This window comes from Crotalus tigris, unplaced genomic scaffold (assembly GCF_016545835.1).
Source record: "Crotalus tigris isolate CLP2741 ecotype Arizona unplaced genomic scaffold, ASM1654583v1 scf7180000024424.1579004, whole genome shotgun sequence".
NCBI lineage: Eukaryota > Metazoa > Chordata > Lepidosauria > Squamata > Viperidae > Crotalus > Crotalus tigris.
The window spans coordinates 687,704-710,589 of record NW_024100591.1 but is presented as its reverse complement, the minus strand read 5'-3'; the positions used below and the strand labels follow the sequence as shown (position 1 = coordinate 710,589).

The window sequence follows — 22,886 nt, the reverse complement described above, 5'->3', positions numbered from 1 at the left end:
TCTTAGAAAGAATCCAGACTTCATTAAAGATTGAACCCCAGAACTTATATTGATAGATCTTAATGTGCATTCTTGCAACAGAAATTGCTCTGTTAGGGAGTTTTGAATATATTTTAACCAATGTGTAGTGAAAATACACTAGTTTTAGGGAAATATGTCAACTCTCCAAAATTCCTCTATCCTGATTTTCCGAATTATCTGACTTTTACTGCAGATAATTTAATTAGGCAAAACAAACATTCACATACTGGCTTTTCTGTGGGTCTTTTCCCTAGAAAATAGCAGTAAAACATTGAAGGTTTTTTAGATTTTACCTAATTATTAGTTGTATACTCATCTTTTCTTTAGAAACTCAAGAATAGTATAAAACTTGCATTTCTCAATTTTATCCCCACAACAACACTCTTTTGAGATGTGTAGACTAGCCAAAATCTTCCAATGAGTTTCCTTGGCTGAAGATGGTCTTGAACCTTAACCTCAACACTTTAAGAGTTTCCTATTTCTTAATATATTAGGCATACATTTGTTTTCAAATTATTGATTTTGCTTTTAAATATAGAAGTAAATTCTAGGTTTAGTATAGAAGTACATGTGGAATCAGCCAGTTTTACAAGAAATAGTGAATATTAAGCATTTTGATAACCATAATAAACACTGCCTTTCTGGAACAATTTTAGTTTTCTGTTTCTCAGTAGGAGTCAGATGTAAGCTGTCAAGTGTTTACAGGGAGGGTATGATGCAATAATGATATCCTGTTAGTTTCCCGGTACTCAAGAGTGACATTGCTTATAGTCATAGAGGCTTCATTACTTTGTCAGTTCTGTCATGGATATTGCTCATGTTTTGGCTTCTTTTTTCTTTAATAGCCTTGAAAGGTGAAAACGCATTACCACATGTTGTAGTCATGAAATTCAATTTGATTTTTTTGTATTTGAAGAAAGGGTATTTGATTGTTCTGAATTGTTCTATTCCTATTGAGTGGCCTAATCCCTCAAACATTCTAGGGTTTATTCACCTAATGTTCTGCTTTACACAGTTCATACCATTAATGATCTTGTAAGCTTTTCAGTAATCTTAATCTTTTATTTTTGGTGATAAGAAAGAAGAGTAACTGACATATATCTTTGTGGAATTGAATATACATATAGGTACAACATTCTTAGGGTGTAGAATGCAGTAAAATGGCTTTTTATTTTTATATGTGAATATTTTCTTGAAAGATTAATGTAAATTGGAAACTAAGCTTCCATTCATAGTCTACACATATAATATGTTTATGTCACTATATGATGGCAAGAGGAATTTAAGGTGAATGATTTATTTACTTACATGTTTAAAGTCCATCCAAGTCAGAATGATCTGCATTTTAAAAAGTAAAAAAAAAAAAAGAGCAGAACAGAAACCATATACTATACTTAACAAGAAAGAAGTTGTTTGATGGCAACAGCCTCCTTATCGAAAGGCCTAGGAAAATAGCCAAAATATCACTCTGAATATCATCAGAGTGGAAGCCATGTGGTTCTCGACGGGGGGGGGGGAGGAGGGGGACATGCTGTTCCAAAGGGCAGGGATTACAACAGAGAAGGTATGCTTCTGAAGCCCAAATAGAGGACAGTTTTGATCAAAGGGATCTGAAGTGCACCTACTTTGTAAAATTTTAGTGAACATGCAGTAGCTGTTGGAGATAGATTGTCCCTCAAGTAACCAAGCTTAATAGGTGATAACCAGCATCTTAAATTTTGCCATAAGCCTCTTGGAATCATAGCTCCTGCCAGCAGAGCCTTTGCACAGTTTCAGCTGGTACACCAATTATACCTGCTGCTAGACCAGGAGGTTCTGCTCACAGTCACTTATTCCTGAGTTATCTCCTGGTTGGATTAATGCAGTGTGGTCTATATGGGACTATTCCTTACTAGATCTTAATGGATGGAACAAAACCATAAGGAAAAAGGTATAGATAGCTCCTGAACCATGCAAGCTTTGCTTACAAAAGAGAAATGACAGGATGAGTACAGAGAGCATTAAAAAATAACCAGAACACCATCTTAACAATAAAATAAAACTCCTGAAGACATTTTACTAGATAAAATTAGGGCCAGCATGATTCTGCTTTTTCAGAAAGTCAGTGGCAAAACGATACTGGGATTTCACTGAAGGTTAGATATAAAAGTTGGTGTTAAAATACAAATACATGTTCCTTTTCTAACTTGCTAATGTTTATTTTTCATTTTGCAGAACAAACTTGTTTAAAAAATAACCCAAATAAATAATAAAGGAATGCTAATTGGAAGCATACATGACTATATCTTCAACCTGTGCAAATGATTCAGTAAATGCAGTTCCTCTCTGGACCCCTTCACAGAGCAGGTGTGCCCTTGATTTGCTTTGCTAGCTGAAATGGCAGAATTGGGAGGGTGTCAGAGTCACCATCTGCACCTTCAGGTTGTTCATAGCTTTGAAGAGTGAATGCAGATTGGGAAGTAAAATACCTCAAACTATTTGCACTTGCTTCATTATATGAGCCTATATGTAAGCTTTAAAAAAAAAGATCTTTTAACTTAAGAAAAAAAGCTGTATTGAGCTTCAACTCCCATAATTCTCCAGCCAATTTTGCCTTTGGTGCTCAAGACTAAATGAGTTCAGCTGAAAGTGCAAGGACAGCAATTAGGCTTTTAATTGTAACTTTTTAAACAAGAAATTCTTGCTTATTCCTATAGAAATAGTCATCCACATGTGTGCCTTTTCATTTATGTTTACATTATTTCAGTGGTTTATCTTTTCATGTCCCCCAGCCTCTGAAATAATTGTAGTATTTTAAAATTAACTGTTTACAAAGCAATTCCAGATATGCCTTATCAAAAGAAATCCATTGAGTTCAGTAAGAGATACTACCAGAAGATTACAGTCTTGATAAGAAAGTGAAATAGCTATATAGATATGGATCCAGGATGGATTACAAAATTGTCAAAGATGTTAGATTTGTTTAATTTAGCAACTCTTGAAAACAGTAAATTGAAAGTGCCTTTTTAGTTATTAAAGCTGTTAAAAGATATACATATCAAGAGTTTTTCTTCCATGCTGGAGAGTGAACAATGCTGAAGTGTAACAACTCTGTTTTGTAGTTTTACTATATTAGAAAGGAGTTTCCCTCCAAACATGGAAGAGCTGGAAGGGCATTTTATATTTGTTGAATAAAATCTCAGAACAAGGAATTTAGAAGAATATGTGAAATCATTGATGAAGCACCTTCTCCAGCATGACGGATGGAGAATCCACCAATGGGTTGACTCTGTCTTCCTGCCCAATCAGACTAAGTCAGTCAAAGTTGCCTCGCCTGTCCTGGTCTGGGATCACCCAGTCTTGACTTAGTCTGTTCGCCTAGACGGACGTGACAGTTTTGACTCCCAAATCCTTTACTTCAGGCAGGTTAGACATAGGTGAAATTTTATCCCTCCCTTTCTCCCGTTAGTGGATTTTAAAACTATTTTAAAATCATTTAACTAATGGTATTTGTCCCCCCCCCCTTAGAAGCTTCAGGTCCTCTTTTCCTTCCAGAAACACTGTAATATCTTATTTTAAATTGTTTTAGACCACCTATTGAGAGTCTCAGTGAAGTGCTTAGTTCATCAAACATTTCTTCTGCACATGTGCTTCTCCATAAAAACCCCTAAGTCTAGAGCAACTTTCCACAAGAAGCTAGATTACACTGTACTTTTGGAAGGAAGTTAAAAAGAATTTTCCCAGAGGGCCTTTATAATTAGTTAAGATAACACCATAGGCAGGTTTATATTGCTCTGATTAGGTTATTAACTTATTTTTTTTTATAAATTGTAATGATGACATGTAGTACTGTACTCTAAAAATATTTGATGACTAATTATTCTTATGCCACTAAAAGCCCATCATTGTGACAGTTTAGAGATTAAATAAATAAATACACCTAGATGCACAATGTAGAGTTTTCCCATACAAAAGGGAACCTAGTTGGCTGCAGAATTCCACTGGCATGAAGGAACTATTTGGACCTATATGTGATGGAATGTGCACCTGGAAGAACAGTGGGGGAGAATTTTGACAACAGAGAGATTTTCCATAGAGAGGCTCCCATTATGAGAGTGCACAGTCCAGGCTGGAGGAGGGAGGGAGGAAGAGATTCAGAATAGCCGCACCCTAGAATCCTTTAACATGTAGGTTAATATATGTTAAATATATTATATATAACACAGACCACCTTCAAGACAGATACACACACCAACAAACTCCGAAGACTACAAGAACGCCAGAAACAAACCCCTCCTCCCTCACAGCCACACATGAAGCAAACAGTGCATAACATCTCAGATAGGATCCTCACCAAAGCCGAAACCAATGTCCTTTCCAAAGGATTCAACTTTGCAGTCGCTCCCAAACACATCCCCACTGAAACCATTATATGTGGAGTTGAAACCAGCCTGACTAAAATCAACCCCGACGACGCCAACAGAATCAGACTCGAAATCACCAACATCCTCTGCACCAGCAAGCCACCCAAAAGCAACTTACCCAAAGAGGAACAGACAGCACTACGTAACCTTAAAGAAGACACCAGCATAATAATCCTACCAGCAGACAAGGGCAACGCCACGGTGGTTATGAACACATCTGACTACCAAACCAAATTAACCAACCTACTCCAAGACTCCACATACAAACCCCTAAATACAGATCCCACCACCTACCTGGAAAAAACCACCAGATCCAAAATAAAAGCCTCCCCCATTAGCGAAGAGATCCAGCAAAGAATCATTCCCAGAGAGAAATCATCCAGATGCCCCAAACTCTATGGTCTCCCCAAGATACACAAGGAAGGAACCCCACTCAGACCTATAGTCAGCTCCATAGGCTCACCTCTACAAAACCTAGCCAAATTTCTCGCCAAACAACTACAGCCCTATGCAGAATCCATCACCTCACACGTAAAAAACTCATTCCAGTTTATAGAGATCATAAAGAAACAAAACTTACAGCCCAGCGACCTACTAGTGAGCTTCGATGTCATATCCCTCTTCACCCAAGTGCCTATCAAAGAAGCCTTGACAGCTATCCAAAACAAATATAACCCCCCCAAACACATCTTAGATCTGACCAACCACTGCCTATCCAACACATACTTCATCTATAATGGACAAAAATACAAACAAACAGAAGGAGCACCCATGGGATCACCCCTCTCACCTGTCATTGCCAACCTCTACATGGAACACTTTGAAACCCAAGCTCTAGAAAAATCGGATCACAAACCCAAACTCTGGCTCAGATACGTAGACGACACCTTCATAATCTGGCCACATGGGAAAGAAAAACTGGACAACTTCCTCACACACCTCAACAGCCTACACCCCAAAATACAGTTCACCATGGAAACAGAAGCTAACAACCAACTTCCCTTCCTGGATGTCTTAGTCTACAAGAAATCCAATGGCTCCCTAGGACACACCATCTACCAGAAGAAAACACACACAAACCGCTATCTGCACGCTCTCTCACACCACCACCCAGCACAGATCAACTCTGTAGCCAAGACACTCATCTCCAGAACAAAACGCTTAGCTGACGAACAACACCTAAAACCCGAACTACACACTCTCACCAATGTACTAACATCCAATGGATTCCATAGAAATAAGATTACAAACCTAATCCAAAAAGAAACCCCCACTAAAATCCAAGACAAAGAACAAGAAAACGGCAAAGCCCTCCTCCCATACATAAAAGGCACCACAGACAGAATCAGTAAGATCCTCCATAAACACAACATCAAAACAGCATTCTGCACAAACAGAAAAATATCCACCATCCTTAGAAACCCCAAAGATAAAATTGAATTAGAAAATCAAGGAGTATACGAAATCCCATGCACCACTTGTCCCACCACATACATCGGACAAACCAACAGAAGAATAAGTGCACGCATTGAAGAACATAAGAACTCAGTCAAAAAAGAGGAACCAACATCTTCCCTGGTCCAACACCTTAAAGCCACAGGACATGAAATTGACTTTAAAAATACCAGAACCATTGCCAAAAGTGAACATTTTAATAACAGAATAATCAGAGAAGCCATCGAGATAGAAAAACGCCCACACAGCATGAACAAGCGAGATGATACCTCCCGCCTACCAGCCATTTGGAAACCCGCCCTTATTGACAAACGACTCCCTAACACAAAAAATGATACCAGACCCACACTCACAAAAACCACACAGGATGTCACCACCACACATCCACGCAAAAAACAAACCCAAAGCCACACCGATGATGAGGCACGACCACAAACCAGAAGCCAGACCACAGCTGCATCATTAGCCACTTTAAACCCCCCAATCCATACATGAAGCAAACTGACACCCTCCATGAAGAGGAAGCACGACCACGAACGCGAAGCCAAGGAATGGCAGGGCAGCCCAAAATCTTGAATCCCTCTGCAACTCAGACTAACCTGAGCACAACCAAACAGAACACTCCCCCAGCCAATCAGAGCACAGCCAATCCCCCAGCCAATCAGAGCACAGCCAACCCCCCAGCCAATCAGAGCACAGCCAAGCCCCTAACCAATCAGAACACACCTCCACCCAATCAGAACACAGCCAAGCTCCCACCCAATCAGTTCATACCTCCACTGGCAGTTAAAAGGAAGAAACAGCCAAGACCACACACTGCTGCTCGAGGCACGAAGCTGAAAGCACCAGCCTGAAGATGACGAATGGGACTTCGTCAAAACGTCGCCAAGACACTTCCAATTTTACGTGGGAGAAAACCCGAACAATACCCGCGAAAACCTTAGAAAACACATATATATATATATATATATATATATATATATATATATATATATATATATTTGTTTTCTGAGGTTTTCGCGGGTGTTTGTATGTAGGTCTTTGGGAGACCTTCGGGAGAAAACCCGAACAACCAAAGACATATATATATATATATATATATATATATATGTTAAATAGGTTAATAGGTTAGGGCAGGGGTAGGGAACCTTGGCTTCTTTATGATTTGTGGACTTCAACTCCCAGAATTCCTGAGTCAGCATGGCTAGTTCAGGAATTCTGGGTATTGAAGTCCACAAGTCATAAAAGAGCCAAGGTTCCCTATCCCTGAGTTAGGGCTTTTGTTTGGCAAGATTCTGTCCACTAGGTGTAAGCAAATATAGGATTAGACTCTATTGGATTTCACTGTGTTGTCTTTGGGCAAGGTGTGGCATTGTCAATGCATAGTTAGAGCTAGTATAATACAAGATGTTTTATGGTGTTTTCTGCACACAGAAAGTCACAGAATGCCTGGGTCAGTCATGTCTGTCAGCTCAGCCTAACAGAGTTCTGAGGGAAAAGAAATGATAGAAGAAGTGCTATGTGGACAACCTTTATTTTTAGAATGGAGGTTGGATATAAATCTGAAGAGCAATCATGACTAAGGGCTCCTTAATTAAATCCTTGAGCATGCAGTATTCTCACATAATCTGTAAAATTAAGTATATTCTATAGTGTTTCTGAGATCTAACAGGTTTCACCTCTTAAACTCTTCTTTGGTATTCTTCCTGTCTATTCTGAATACATTGACAGAAGGGATCATCTAAATAGATGCTAAGAAGTTGCATAAATATTTTTAGAAACAAAAGCAAAAAAAGAAAGATAATTGGAACTGTTTCATCAAACTTTGGATATTCATTTCTCAAGTTCTCTGCCATACTCTTACCTTATTCGGGAAGATTTCTTAATTATTTGGGGAACATTGCCTTGCCAACCTTATTGGTGAGCACTTTGTAAAACCTGTCCTTGTTTTAACAGAAAGAAAAGAAATGGTATAAAATTAGATATTTTCAACATTACCTCTTATTCTGTTTGATTATTATAAACACAAGCCCCCGTGTCATATCATGGGCTAAAAACACAACCCAGAGAATAAACAAGAGAGCATCTTGTTTTTGTTACTTAAAATAACTTATGAGTAATACGGGATGTGATTATAAATTGCAGTGTGTTGCTATGTGGGAATTATATGTACTGTATATTTTAATTTTGTAAAAATAACAAGGAAATAGGGTAAAAAATTTAAAACCAGTCATATCTTTGTTAGTTGGTGTGACATATTTCAATATTTGCTCATGCATGGTCTTTGCATATAGAATTCCATCAGTAATAACAATGCTGGATTAATTTTATTCAAGTTCTTCTCCCTTTCTCAGAACACTAGTACCAAGGGCAATCCAATACATTTTTTAAGACATAAAAGAGACAAGGGAAGCACTAATTCACCCAGGAAATAATTAATTTATGGAATACCATTACTACAAGATGTGGCTATGGCACTAACTTGGATCATTTTAAAATTCATGGAGAATATGTCTGTGAAGAGCTGTTGTTTTTGAAGGCTCAGTGTTATCTTTGGATTGGGGATTGTGTGCATCCAAATACCAGTTGCTGTGTGTCAATGGAGGGGGGGGGCTATGTTCCTTCTTTGCTTACAAAAGCACCTGGGGCATTTGATTGGCTTGAGAAACAGTATATTGGACTCATCCAGTAGTTCTGTTATTATATTCTAACACAATTTTTCTTCCAGTAGAAATGCTAAATTGTTTTGTTTAATACTCAAAAATGAACATATTTCCATTTTGACTAAATCTCTTTTCTTTTATGAAAAATAGAGTTCTTCTGTTCTTAATACTGTTCCACTAACTATAATGCTTTGTAATGTCTCAATGATCCTTAGAAGTTCAGGAACACTCTTGAGTTTTTAATAGTCTCCATTTGTGTCCTCTTTCACATGAACTCCTATCACCTGTAAAACCTGCTTTTAAAAATAATTGCAAATTGTGATGTCAGATTAACTTTGATTATTACATGGATTTATTGTATCATAATAAGAAGTAATAAGCCCAAACTCAACATTTATGAACAAACTACTAAAACATTAAGAAGTATTGTACTACCCCTTAAACATGTATAATCACATTAACTTTTATATTCTGAAGTTCCCTACCTTAGTTATTAACTATCAACTATTGCCCGTGAAGTAGTAGCACCTTTTCCAGGATGGGCTATAGATTGCTGATATGGTTGAGTGGTTTTATCTGGGGAGTGTTGCAATATATATTACTTTTTCTTCTAGTATTTTGTACAATGGATTATTTAAGAAAATTAAACATCATGAGTGGATACTGCAATTTTGAAAATATTGATAATTTAAGTGCTATGATAAATGATATCTATGAATCTCCTATCTGGGACTTAATTATGAGGATTACCTTAGAAACCAACTAAAATGTTGCTGAATATTGAGTCAGCCAACTTATAGTCAAGGTCATGATCTTGATTTCCAGTTTCAAAGGTCAACAGAATAAAGTTGGAAGCTATTACGTAATTCTAATGATTCCTGATTATAGTATACTTTGTATCGTATTTATACCTGGTACAAACAAAAGAAGCCCAGTGGTTTACATTAGTTAAATGAAACAAAAAAAACCCCATCTATGGTGAAAACAATAACAACTCAAGATCTGAATTTAATAACTTATAACTACTGTACATATCATTAGACAAAATTGGGCTTCCTGTTATTCACCATATAACCCCCAGAATACAGTAATTCAATTTTCAAAAGTTTCCAAAAGACAAAAATTGTGGGCCCAACCTGATTTCTAATGGAAGGCCGTTTCATAATATAGATGGTATCACCTAAAAGCTATGAGCTTCCACTCCATATACGTTGCAGAAATGGGGAATTATCAGCAATATCTCTGACACACAAGTCAAGCAGGTAGATTCTGAATTGAGAAGAAGGTCCTACAAGTACCTCAGTGCCAAGCCATGCAGAATTTATTGATAATAACCAGCACAGAAGCTAAAAGAAAGCCTTTGCAGAAACCAGAGCTAAGGTGTAATGTGCTTCGAGGACAGTGGTTCTCAACCTTTTTAATGCCGCGACCCCAACCGGTCGTAGGTCGAGGACTACCCAACTGATCGTAAGTTGAGGACTTTCCCTGCCCAGGAGTGCTGTGCATGCGTAGTGCCGCCCCCTGCGCCAACCAAGGCGTAGCTGGCAAGCAGCAGAGATGGCACAGGCCGACCACCGGCTGGGCCACCAGCTGGCCCAGCCCAAGGGAGGTAAGGCACCCGCCGGGCCCCACACGCGCCAGCAACCCTCCCTGCGCCCGCCGGCCTCCAACCTCCCACCCTTGGCCCTCTTTACTTACATTTTTAGTAGTTGCTCAGCAGGGAGGGGTGGAAACTTCCAGACAGCTCACCTTCGCTGCAGACAAATTGCAGCACCGTTTGCAGAATGGGACTTTTGGCGGGCTCAGCAGGGCAGAAACAGCCTGGACAATTCCTATTGGCTTTTGAAAGACAATAGAATAAAAGGGAGTAACACAGCTAAGGAAAAGGGGAAAAAATGGCGGACTGCGTTGTTTGCCGACCCCCGTGAAATGGTCGTTCAACCCCAAATGGGGTCCCGACCCACAGGTTGAGAACCACTGTTCTAGGAGCAAGTGCCAACAAATAATTGGGCTGCTGATTTTGGACAAATGGAAACTTCTGAGTGGTCTCTAAAGGCAGTACATGTAGACTGCATTGCAGTAGGCTACAGGCATAGTAATGATATTATTGTTACTATTGCAAAGTTCTCTCATTCTAAGTGGGGGGCTGCAGCTAGCACACCAACTGAATTTAGGCAAAGTTCCCCCCCCCACATACATACCTGCCCTCTCTGTGCTCACATATCAGTAGCCATTAGTCCAAGAGGAGTCCCATGATACAACCCTACTTCTTCAGGGACAGTATGCCGTACACACACTAGAGCAGAATACCATAATTAACAAATAGCAACCCCAAAAGGTGGAGGAGGAAACTAGATGTAAAGCCATACTGGACGTAAAGCCATACTGAAGAAGTGACAGAAGGAGTTGAAGTTACCGGAACCTTGGGCAAAAGTGACTACATCATACTGGAGTTTAATATAATGCAAACACTAGCAACAGAAAACAATCCAACCAGGGTCTTAAACTTCAAAAGAGCTGACTTTAACAAATTCAGAGAGAATCTAGGAAAGATCCCATGGATGAAAATCCTAAAGGGGAAAACAACCCAAGAAGCATGGGAAACCCTGAAAAATGTGATCATAAAAGCCCATATCAACAGAATAGCACTGAAAAAAAAACTCAAAAAGAAACCAGCATGGCTGCACAAAGATCTCTCTGACAAACTGAAAAACAAAAGGGACAAATACCAAAAATGGAAAGAGAGGCATATAACTAAAGCCGATTATCAGCAGACAGCCAGAACATGCAAAGATAAAGTCAGGAAAGCAAAGGCTCAGAACAAAGACTTGCAACAGAAATCAAGGATAATAAAAAAAGTTTCTTCCAATATATTAACAACAAGAAAAAAGTCAAGGAAACTATAGGTCCATTAAAGAGAAAAGATGGCAAGGAAATAACAGGCAACAAGGACAAAGCAGAACTGCTTAACTCATACTTTGCATCAGTCTTCACACAAAAAGAAACTATAGTCCGACATACCCCCCCCCCCAAAAAAAAAAAACCACTGCAAAAGACAAACTAGAAACAAAAATTAAAATAAGCAAGAAAATGTAAGAGAACATCTATCTTACCTTGATGAATATAAATCACTGGGACCCGACAGATTACACCCCAGAGTTCTGAAGGAGCTGGCAGATGTTATCTCAGAACCATTGCACCATATCTTTCAAAAATCCTGGAGCACCAGGGAAATACCTGAGGATTGGAAAAGGGCTGATGTGTTTCCCATCTTCAAGAAAGGGGGAAAAACAGACCCAGGAAACAACAGACCAATCAGTCTAACATCAATGCCTGGGAAGATCCCCTGGAAAAGATAATCAAAAACAGATCTGCAAACAACTAGAAGCAAATAAAGTTATAACTAGTAGCCAGCACGGGTTTGTCAAAAACAGATCATGCCAAACCAATCTTATTTCATTCTTTGATAAAGTGACTAAACTAATAGACCAGCGAAATTCTGTGGACATAGTATACTTAAACTTCAGTAAGGCATTTGATAAGGTAGACCACAACCTACTCCTTGATAAGCTAGAAGAAAGTGGAATAGACAACATCACCACCAGATGGATCTGTAGTGGTTGACAAACTGTACTCAACGAGTAGTCCTCAATGCACTACATTCACACGGAGAGAAGTAAGCAGTGGGGTACCACAGGGTTCCGTCTTAGGCCCAGTACTCTTCAATATCTTCATAAATGACTTAGATGAGGGAATTGAAGGGGGACTCATCAAATTTGCAGATGACACCAAACTGGCAGGAGTAGCCAACACCCTAGAAGACAACTCAGGATCCAAAAAGATCTTGACAAACTTGAACAAAGGGCCCTGTGCAACAAAATGAGTTTCAATGTGGAGAAAAGCAAAGTTTTATGTTTAGGCAGTAAAACATCAAAGGTACAAGTACAGATTGGGCGAGACCTGGCTTAAAAATAGTAACTGTGAGAGGGACCTTGTGGACAATCACTTGACCATGAGCCATCAGTGTGCAGCAGCAGCCCAAAAAATTAATACAATCCTCAATTGTATAAACCAAGGCATAGAATCAAGATCACGTGAAGTATTAGTACCGCTTTATAAAACCCTAGTAAGACCACACCTGGAATACTGCAGTCAATTTTGGTTACCATATCACAAAACGGATGTTGAAAGTTTGGAAAAAAAATCAGAAGAGCAACTAAGATGATCAAAGGCCTGGCGACTAAAACATATGAAGAACAACTGCAGGACTTAGGTCTGGCTAGTCTAAAGAAAAGAAGAAATAGGGGAGACATGACAGCAGTATTCCAGTACTTGAGAGGCTGCCACAAAGAAGAGGGAATCACGTTATTCACCAAAGCACTAGAGGGCAGGACAAGAAACAACGGAAGGAAAGTAATCAAAGAGAGAAGCAACCTAGAATTAAGGAGAAACTTCCTGACAGTGAGGACAATTAACCAGTGGAACAGCTTGCCTCCAGAAATCGTGGGCGCTCCATCACTGGAGATTTTTAAGAAAAGGCTAGATAGTTACTTGTCTCAGATGGTATAGGTTCTCCTGCTTAAATGGGGGACTGGACTAGAAGACCTCCAAGGTCCCTTCCAGCTTTTATTATATTCGATTCTATTTGATTCTATTCCCATCTTGCTGAGATTGAGTCTCCACCTGTTTCAACCCATCCAAACATTCTGTACACTGGAACAAGACATTATTTATTTATTTATTTATGAGACTTATATACCGCTTTAAGTGCAAGCACTCTCTAAGTGGTGTACACCAGTAAGCAATGTATATATATATTTACATTGCCCCCAACAATCTGGGTCCTCATTTTACCTACCCCGGAAGGATGGAAGGCTGAGTCAACCTTGAGCCGGTGAGATTTGAACCGCTGACCTGCTGAACACAGTCAGCTAAAGTGGCCTGCAGTACTGCACTCTAATTGCTGTATCAGTATACTGTAGCATATTGATAACACTGTGCTCCAAATGGACATATGCTCTCTCCCACTGATTTCATGTAGATCAGGGGTCCCTAGCCCCTGGTCCATGGACTGGCACCGGGCCGTGGCATGCCAGAAATTGGGCCATGAAGACAAGCGAAGCCCCATCCATGGGATGCAGGCAGCATGCAAAACCACGCCCCCTCCGTTCCGGGGAAAAGCCTCTTTTCACAGAACTGGTGGCCAAAAAATTGGGGGTCACTGATGTAGATGATAAAAAAATATGAGAGAGGATTGAAGTCCATAAGAAAATGGCTGTTTGGATAATCTACTCACCTTTACACACCGCACACACATACACTGGTTGGAACTACCTATTTAGGAAGGAGCAGAACCTTGCAGAAAGGTATCCTAGATAAATGCAATCCAGAAGGATACCATGATTATTGTTCCCTTTCAAATAGTCCTCAATTCCCACACAAATTATTTGATGCCAAGAGCTTATTAACACTGCTTCCTCACCAAGTAACCAGGCAGCTCTCTGATTACTAATTACAGCTACTGAAAGAAGGATTTGCCTTTTCTAATGAGATCGAATTAGATTAGTGTGGCTTAATATTGGAGAGGAAGGAATACAAGACAGCAGCTCCAAGCAATAAACAGATCAGTGTTATCTGACCAATTTCCAATTCACTTAAGTCAGAGAAAAAATCAGTTTCACTATTGTCGTTACCATGTGGGCATCAAACCTCTATTCTCATTTATTCTATGCCACATATTCTTCTTCCCCATGGTGCTTGGGGAGATAGCCAGTACTAATATTTGAACAGAATGCAATTGATCTTTCTGTACGAAGTATATCATGGCCAACATGACTTGGCTTGTGGTACTCAAATATTTTTAGGGATCCTGATGTCCAGAGCTTATGTATATCTCCAGTTCATTCACCTTTATGAAGATGAGGATTGGTTCTCCACTTTGAATTTTCACTGATACATGGAATTCCTCTTCATTTGGACAATAAGAACTCTACCTATGCATGGTAAAAATGTTAAAAGTTCTATAAATCCAATATACTTGGTGATGATGTATTTACAAATTGAAAGAGGTAAAATTACATTTATAGCACTAGATTGCTTAGAATGTAGGCAATGGAAGAATACACACTAAGCAATAAGCAAACTATAAAATATTTAATCCTAGGTGCAGAAAAGAAAGCTTCAGAAAAGCTGAAATCCAGCCAGACTTCTTATCCATTGATAGAAGAGTGGGTTGGAAGATTGTAGAAATCAGATTGCATTGTTGGAGAGCATAGAAAGGAAGTTGAATTCTGATAAGAGGATGAATGTTATCAGGACTCTGCTTTCTGGCAAGTATATTACAGATCTTTTTATTTTTGTTGAAATCTTTGGAAATGCTTTTGCAAAGATCCCCATTTCCCAAGCTGTGACTGGTTTTTTCTTCTTTCGCTATGATCCAAGTTGTATCTTCAATGACTTCTGGCCATCAGAATAGGTTTGAAAAAGGCTTATTTGTTGACAGTGCTGTTTGCCAGAGCAATTGATGCATAACAGTTCATGCCAGTGCTTGGCTTTCAGTTGTGACTTAGTCATATTATCTAAACCTCTAGCATTATTTTTTCCCTCCCTTGAACAGCATTTGTCAATATTTGTGGTACAGAGAAAATATGCAGAACATTCTAATTTTCTAGGAGATGTAATGCTTTAACTGTAGCATGACTTTGATGATATAGCATGCAATACCAGGAAAAAGAGATTTTAGCATTAAAACTGTTAAAGAACTGATTGTTTAGGTATCTTCAAATCAGAGTTAGCTTCTAGTGTCACATAGATTAATGTAAATGTAGATAAACAAATACAGATGTCTGTTATTCAGTTAAATACTTTAAGGGTCTTCATACAGATATCTTCCCAATAAGTACCTCTGGAACTCAACACAGTTGAAACTTTAAAAGGCTTAGAAAGGTATTTTATCCCTTTTAAAACTCAGTGTGCCTCTATTTAGCTTTCTCTTAGCCTGAAGAAGTGTGAGAGAATAGAAAAAATATTGCTTTCTGCTCCATCTTATCCATTCTTATTTTGAGTTGTTGGAAATCCCTCAGGTGGGAAAACAATGTATGGGAGAGAGAAATAGGAGGCTGATAATAGTCTTTGTAGATATTTTCTAACATATTTAGCATATTAAATCAATTTTACATATTGTGAACCCAGTTGTCATAAAAATGTTTATAGAATTAATTTTTAGTATTCTAGTGCATTGCAGTGTGTCCAGGAGACACGACTCATGGTAAAGCTAAAGACACAAAAGGATTGATTTTCCAAGATGGGAGAACACAAGGATAAGGAGCAGATTAAGCTTCTACCTACTTCCATTTTATCCACATCTCTCATAAAAATGTACAGCAAAGTGCTGCATTTGAAAGTGTAGCAGTTAAAAAAAAAAACAATCTGCCTTCTTTCTTTACAGAAGAACATAGGATTTTTGTAATGGTGCTGGAAGCATAGTTGATGCTACTTGAAGTAATACTATTAGGTTAAACATGCACACAAATAGAAAACTACTTCAGGGTCCAGCACAGTCACATTTGACTACAAAAGTGGAAACTCTAATGAATCGAACTCAAAGAAGGTATTTAACTCAGCAGGGATTATTAAGAAAGGGATTAAAAAGAAAACCACCAAGTTTATTGTATTGTATTTATATAAATCTATAGAATATCAGCATTTAGAGTACTGGTACAGTTTTGGTCACTGAATTTGAAAAATGATACATCTGGAAAACCACAGAAGAAAGCAGATAAAATTATCAAAGCATAAAAATTTCCTGATGACTTTCTTCTTTGGTAAGTAGAGAAAAGCAAAAAAGAATGAGCAGTCCTTGATACTAGCCAATAAGAAAGACTTAATTGAGGAAATCAAAATAACCAGAACTGAGTATAAAAGATAAATTCAAAGCAGTGATAAATAGAATTCCACAGCAAAAAAAGCTATTGGAAAAAGGAGCTCAATTCCAAAATATGAAATTCTTAAAAGTGCAAATGTAAACAATTACAATAAGTTTAAAAAGAGGATAGTAGAGAAAGCCGAATGTCTCATAGAAGTCATTGAGTACTACTGGAGATAGAGTTGGTACTGCTAGAATGAATACTGTTAAGTTTACTATACCTGAAAATTATCTGCAGGTCCAGCACAGCCAAATCTGATTACAAAAACAGAAATTCCTGAAAAATGAGGGAGTTAATAAAAAAGACTGAAAGGAAAACCAGTTAACAAAGTGAATGCCATGAGATAACAAAAGAATAAAAATATTGAATCAAGAAAAATACTGAAATTGCAGGGAAACTGAATGATTTTTTTTTGTACCTTTCATTACTACAGAAGACATAAGATGGGTAACCCAAGCTGGGTTTGACTTTCAAGGGTGGGAATGAGGGGGAGAACTAAAGCAGCTAAAGCAAATTGGGTTAACAATACAGGATATTCTAGGACAGCGGTTCTCAACCTATGGGTCGCGACCCCATTTGGGGTCGATCGACCATTTTACGGGAGTCGCCAAACAAGGCGATCCGCCATTTTCCCCCCTCGGGGCGGCGCCGCTGCGCATGCGCAGCACGTTTGTGTGACGGGGATCCCCGTCACACAAACGTTGAGAACCACTGTTCTAGGAGATAGCAACATATCATCAGGTCCTGATGCCAGCCACTCTAAAATTCTTACATGTCAAATGGGCATTTAAGGCAAAAGAAAATAATGACCTTCAAATCAAAATCAGTGCCAGAGGATTGGAAAGTAGACAATATGATGCTAATTTTAGAAAGAGAACGTCATGGTTCCAATAGATGAGACCAACTGAAACAGAACTCTGTGGCTTGAGGTTTCTTTTAAGAATATGTTGGCTACAAAGTATACGCACTGTCAAAAGTGAAACCAAGACTAAAGTTCCCTCCAAAAAGTTACAGTATACAAAGTTAAACTTCCCACCCCATTACTATGCAGTGAACTACATTTCCCGATAGAACAGTTTGGGGGGCTTTCTAACAGAAAACTCAGCCTCCCAGTCTAACAAACAGAAATGACCTTGGTTCCCACAGGACAGAGAATCGTTTAAGCTAGCAGAAAAATTCCACCACCACTCTCCCATTCTAATGGCAACTGAAAATGAGCCAAATGGTTTCATTCAGGTTTGTTGCAGAGTTGACAGAGATTTGGGGAGATGCATAAGAATCCCAGATATCAGCTTCAGAGTAATGAATTGTGATGGGCAGTCATAGAAAATGAATGAATGAATGAATGAATGAATGAATGAATGAAGTTTGTTCCCGGCAAATTGGTAGACATGGTAATCAAATAGTCACCAAACTCATAGAGGAACATGAGTGTCAAGAGGCATGTGGATAGAGCTGACTTAGTTATCACTATATATTGGGGTTTTCTGAAAGCGTTTGACATAGTTCCTCATCAAAATCTCTTTAATGGTTGTGTGATAAGATTTTTTAATGGCCTATTAAAAAAAAGTAGAAATAAACAGGAGTTTTCTTGAATGGAGGAAAGTAAGAAATATAGTCCTTCAAGGATTTTAGTTGGGTAAGCAAGGCCAGGTTTCCACATGCTACCAATTTATTCTAGATGGTAAGCCATAAATGATTGCAAAGAGCTCTTTAAAGTTGATGAATAAAACTGATCAGGTAAATAATGAATGTGGTTAGCTGAACTAAGTGTAAACAGATGCACATTAAGTCAACATCTGCCTCCACCCTTCAAGTTCACATTTGAATCAAGAAATTAGTGAGAAAAAATATCTTGGTTAGTTCAGTGATGATATGAGCTCAGTATGCAGAATTTGGGAAAACACAAATCATTAAAGCAAAGATGGAAAATAAACATGATCAGATTCTCCAAATTTAAGATATGTCCATATCTGTAATTCTGGTTGCCAACTGTAGAAAAATAGCTGGAGCTGGGAAAAATGCAGATAAGGACAAGAAAAATTATTTGAACACCTTCCCTGTGAGAAAATGATAGAACTTTGAGGACCATTTATCATTGAAAAAAGGTGGAAAAGATATAATTGAGTATAAAACCATACTTTGGAAAAAATAGAAACAAATTCCTTTTCAGAACATAAGGACTAAGGATCATCCAGTAAAACTTATTGAACAGAAATAGAACAGATAAAAGCAATACATCTTCATATAAGCACATAATTAACTAGTAAAATTATTGACTTGAATGCATTTCAAAGAGTATTTATTTAATCCACAAGAATATAGAAAAAGGGCTTATTAAGGGCTGTTATTCAACCTGATACCACGAAATAGGCGGCAGGATTCCTTCAACTACCAATATCAGGAGAAGAATGGCTGGTGGTTAAAGAGAGTTCCCCAGAGTTCTCAAGGAACTGGCAGATGTGATATTGGAGCCACTGAACTATATTTTTCAAAGATCCTGGAACACAGGGGAACTACCAGAGGACTGGAAAAGAGCTGATGTAGTTCCCATCCTCAAAAAAGGAAAAAAAATGGATCCAGGAAATTACAGACCTATCAGCCTGACCTCAATACCTGGGAAGATCCTGGAAAAGATAATCAAACAACGAATCAACGAACACCTAGAGGCAAACAAAGTCATTACTAAAAGCCAACATGGGTTTGTCAAAAATAGATCATGCCAGACAAATCTTATTGCATTCTTTGACCAAGTGACAAAATTAGTGGATCAGAGGAATGCTGTGGACATAATTTACTTGGACTTCAGTAAGGCATTTGATAAAGTAGATCAAAACCTACTACTTGACAAGATAGAAAAATGTGGGGTAGACAGAACCACCACCAGATGGATCCGTAGCTGGCTGACCGGCCGTACTCAGCGAGTGGTCCTCAATGGAAATGCATCTATATGGAGGGAAGTGTGTAGTGGGGTGCCCCAGGGCTCTGTTCTGGGCCCAGTACTCTTCAACATCTTCATCAACGATTTGGATGAAGGGATAGATGGGGAACTCATCAAATTTGCAGACGACACCAAGCTGGCAGGAATAGCCAACACTCCAGAAGACAGGCTTCAGATACAGAAAGATCTGGACAGACTTGAACACTGGGCACTAACTAACAAAATGAAATTCAATGGTAAAAAAAGCAAGGTTCTACATTTAGGCAAGAAAAACCAAATGCACAAGTACAGCATAGGTGGCACCATGCTCAATAGTAGTAACTGTGAGAGGGACCTCGGAGTCCTAGTAGACAATCACCTAAATATGAGCCAGCAGTGTGCTGCAGCTGCCAAAAAGGCCAACACAGTGCTAGGCTGCATTAACAGAGGGATAGAATCAAGATCACGTGAAGTATTAATACCACTCTTCAATGCCTTGGTAAGGCCACACTTGGAATACTGCATCCAGTTTTGGTCACCACGATGTAAAAAAGATGTTGAGACTCTAGAAAGAGTACAGAGAAGAGCAACAAAGATGATTAGGGGACTGGAGGCTAAAACATATAAGGAACGGTTGCTAGAATTGGGTATGTCTAGTTTAACGAAGAGAAGGACAAGGGGGGACATTATAGCAGTATTCCAATATCTCAGGGGCTGCCATAAAGAAGAGGGAATTAAGCTATTTTCCAAAGCACCTGAAGGCAGGACAAGAAGCAACTGGTGGAAACTAATCAAGGAGAGAAGCAACCTAGAACTAAGGAGAAACTTCCTGACAGTGAGAACAATTAATCAGTGGAACAGCCTGCCTCCAGAAGCAGTAAATGCTCCAACACTGGAAGTTTTTAAGAAGAGACTGGACAGCCACTTGTCCGAAATGGTGTAGGGTTTCCTGCCCGAGCAGGGGGTTGGACTAGATGACCTCCAAGGTCCCTTCCAACTTTACTACTATTATTATTATTATTAAGTATGCCTTCATGTTCGGCTTGTATGCTTTCCAAAGGCATCTGGCTGGCCATTATGGGAAACCTAGTGCTGGTTTAAAATAGACGATGACTTGATTCAACAGAGCTATTCTTACTTTCTTAAGGAATGCAATGTGAGTTTATACTCCAGTAGTTCTGTGTATCTTCTAGAGTTCCAGCTGCATGCATATCTTTCCAACATTATTTGTGCAGAATGTAATTCTGCTGTAGAATTCAGCAATACAAACATGATCAGTAGTCTTCACTGCTTTGAAAGGAAAATAGTCAAAATATATAGTGGATGAAGCTCAATGAGGCTACAAACCATGTTGATAATACTTTCAGAACTGGAAACTATAAGTCTCTAACCACCAGTTGCTGAAGATAACAAAAGTATAAAACTATTTCCCTCATGCCTTCTTGCTTGGCAACAGTGAAATAAGGTCCAGCAATATTTTGGCTTTAATTATGATGAAACACTCTGTTTTTATTATCTTAATCTTTGGGACTTTATTAACAGCATTGTATTTGATTAATTTGAACTTTCCAGTTCCTGAATTGATATGTTTTACTAAAGCAGTGTCTATTTTTTCCCCCTGCAGGCCTCAGAGAAACTGTGTTGCTAACATCCTTTCTAATGGTGGTAGGCGCTGGCCTGAGATGCATACCTGTATCCAACCAAGAAACAAGGAAATGGTAAGAAAACTAATAATTCATCTTATCACTAGGAAACTACAATAAAGGATATATGATAAAGATCCCAAATTATTAAGTGGCAGAATGATAGTTTTAAAAGTGGCCAGCTACTGTCTCATGAAAGGCCAGGCCAGCACACCTACTATAGTCACCTGAGGGAGGAAAAAGAGGATGAAGATCCGTTGGGGTTAGCAGCGCTGGCAGAGCACAGTGCCCGCAGAGGCAGTGGAGTGTAGGATAACCAAAAGGGCAGACATGACAGGAAATAGACAGGTTGGGGGAGTTGAAAAGGAAGCATTTACCTTAGTGAGGGTCAGGGCTGGGAGGGAGCAATATGGGAATGTTCTGGATTGGGTTGGTCCTTGCCTAATGACCAGTGGGATTCATTTAATAACAGCAATGGGGACTGCTGGGATTGCCATTGCAAAGCATCGAGATCACATGATGTCACATTTTATGATCACATTGCTTGGAAATTCTGGTCCCAATTGCTGTCATAACTTGAGGACTACCTGTGTATGTTATATTGTTGCATTGTGAAAATTATGATCTCTGTGTACTTAAGTGAATAGTGAAACAGTAAAATTACCACTCTCGTTCCTTTGTTAAAAGCAAGATATTTAGAAAATGTTTTTCTTCCTGTTACATTATGTAAAATAAGTAACAGCTACATATATACAAAATAAAATGAATTTGAAATGGATTACAAGCAGTTGCAAATGATAGATGCAGACAGTGATTGAGTTGCATGTAACCACAATGCAGATTATGTTTTCTAGGAATTATAGCTATGTAGCTAACCTTGCACAAAAAGCCTCAATAGTTTGAATTTCAATATAAGTTAAGTCTACCCTGAGTATTGCGAATCAGTTGAAAAGTAATCATGGAATAGATTTAAAGAGTTCTGAGACTATTTAGAATAGAAAACAAAGGAAAGAAATCCTTTTGTTTTCACTTATTAGCTACCTCCCCAATTTAGTGCCTAAAAATTCTGGAATGGCAGTCCAACATATGTGGAGAGCACAAGGTTGAGTACAAAATGTGATTTAGTACTTACTTTTGCTGTATTTTTTCTAAAATGAAATCTTTAAGATAATTCATTTTACAAGTTAATTAAGCATGCCGTCCCTTGGCTTGTTTTATATATTTTCATAAAATCTGGTTCTATGAAATCATAAATTGAGTTTACCAATACATTTTCAGAATGAATTTGATATTAAGTGATTAAAAACAGATTGATTAATAGAAGAGATTTGTAGTATGGATGTACAGGTATCCTCAGGTTATGACCATAATTGAGCCCAACATTTATTATGAGCTCAACATTTATAAAAAAAATTTAAATGAGTTTTGCCCCATTTTACAACTTTTCTTGCCACATTTGTTAAGTAAATCACTGCAGTTGTTAAATTATTAACACAGTTCCTAAGTGAATCTGGTTTCCCCATTGATTTTGCTTGTCAGAATGCTGCAAAAGGGGATCACATGACTCTGGGACACTATAACCATCATAAATGTGAGCCAGTTATCAAGCATCTGAATGTAAATCACATGACCATGGGGATGCTGAACAGTCATAAGTGTGAAAAATGGTCATAAGTCACTTTTTTCAGTGCGGTTGTAACTTTGAAAGGTCACTAAGTGAACTGTTGTAAGTCGAAGACTACCTGTATTTTATGTTTTGCTGTTACTTTGCTTTTGGAAATCCACTTAATTTTAAAACTTAATATTTTGGAGTGAGATTTGTGATCCTAATAAGGTCTTTAAAGCAGGGCTTTTCA

The 22,886-nt window shown here is 38.5% G+C and overlaps 1 protein-coding gene across 1 annotated transcript in view; it reads left to right on the top strand.

Annotated features, from left to right (window-relative positions):
- The window catches only part of SLC49A4 (solute carrier family 49 member 4), a 96,428-nt gene that overhangs the window by 3,969 nt on the left and 69,573 nt on the right, over nt 1–22,886 (top strand). Inside the window, exon 2 of the mRNA XM_039330084.1 lies at nt 21,012–21,105. Within this exon, the coding sequence (XP_039186018.1) occupies nt 21,012–21,105 (94 nt within the window). The remainder of the gene's footprint in view (nt 1–21,011; nt 21,106–22,886) is intronic.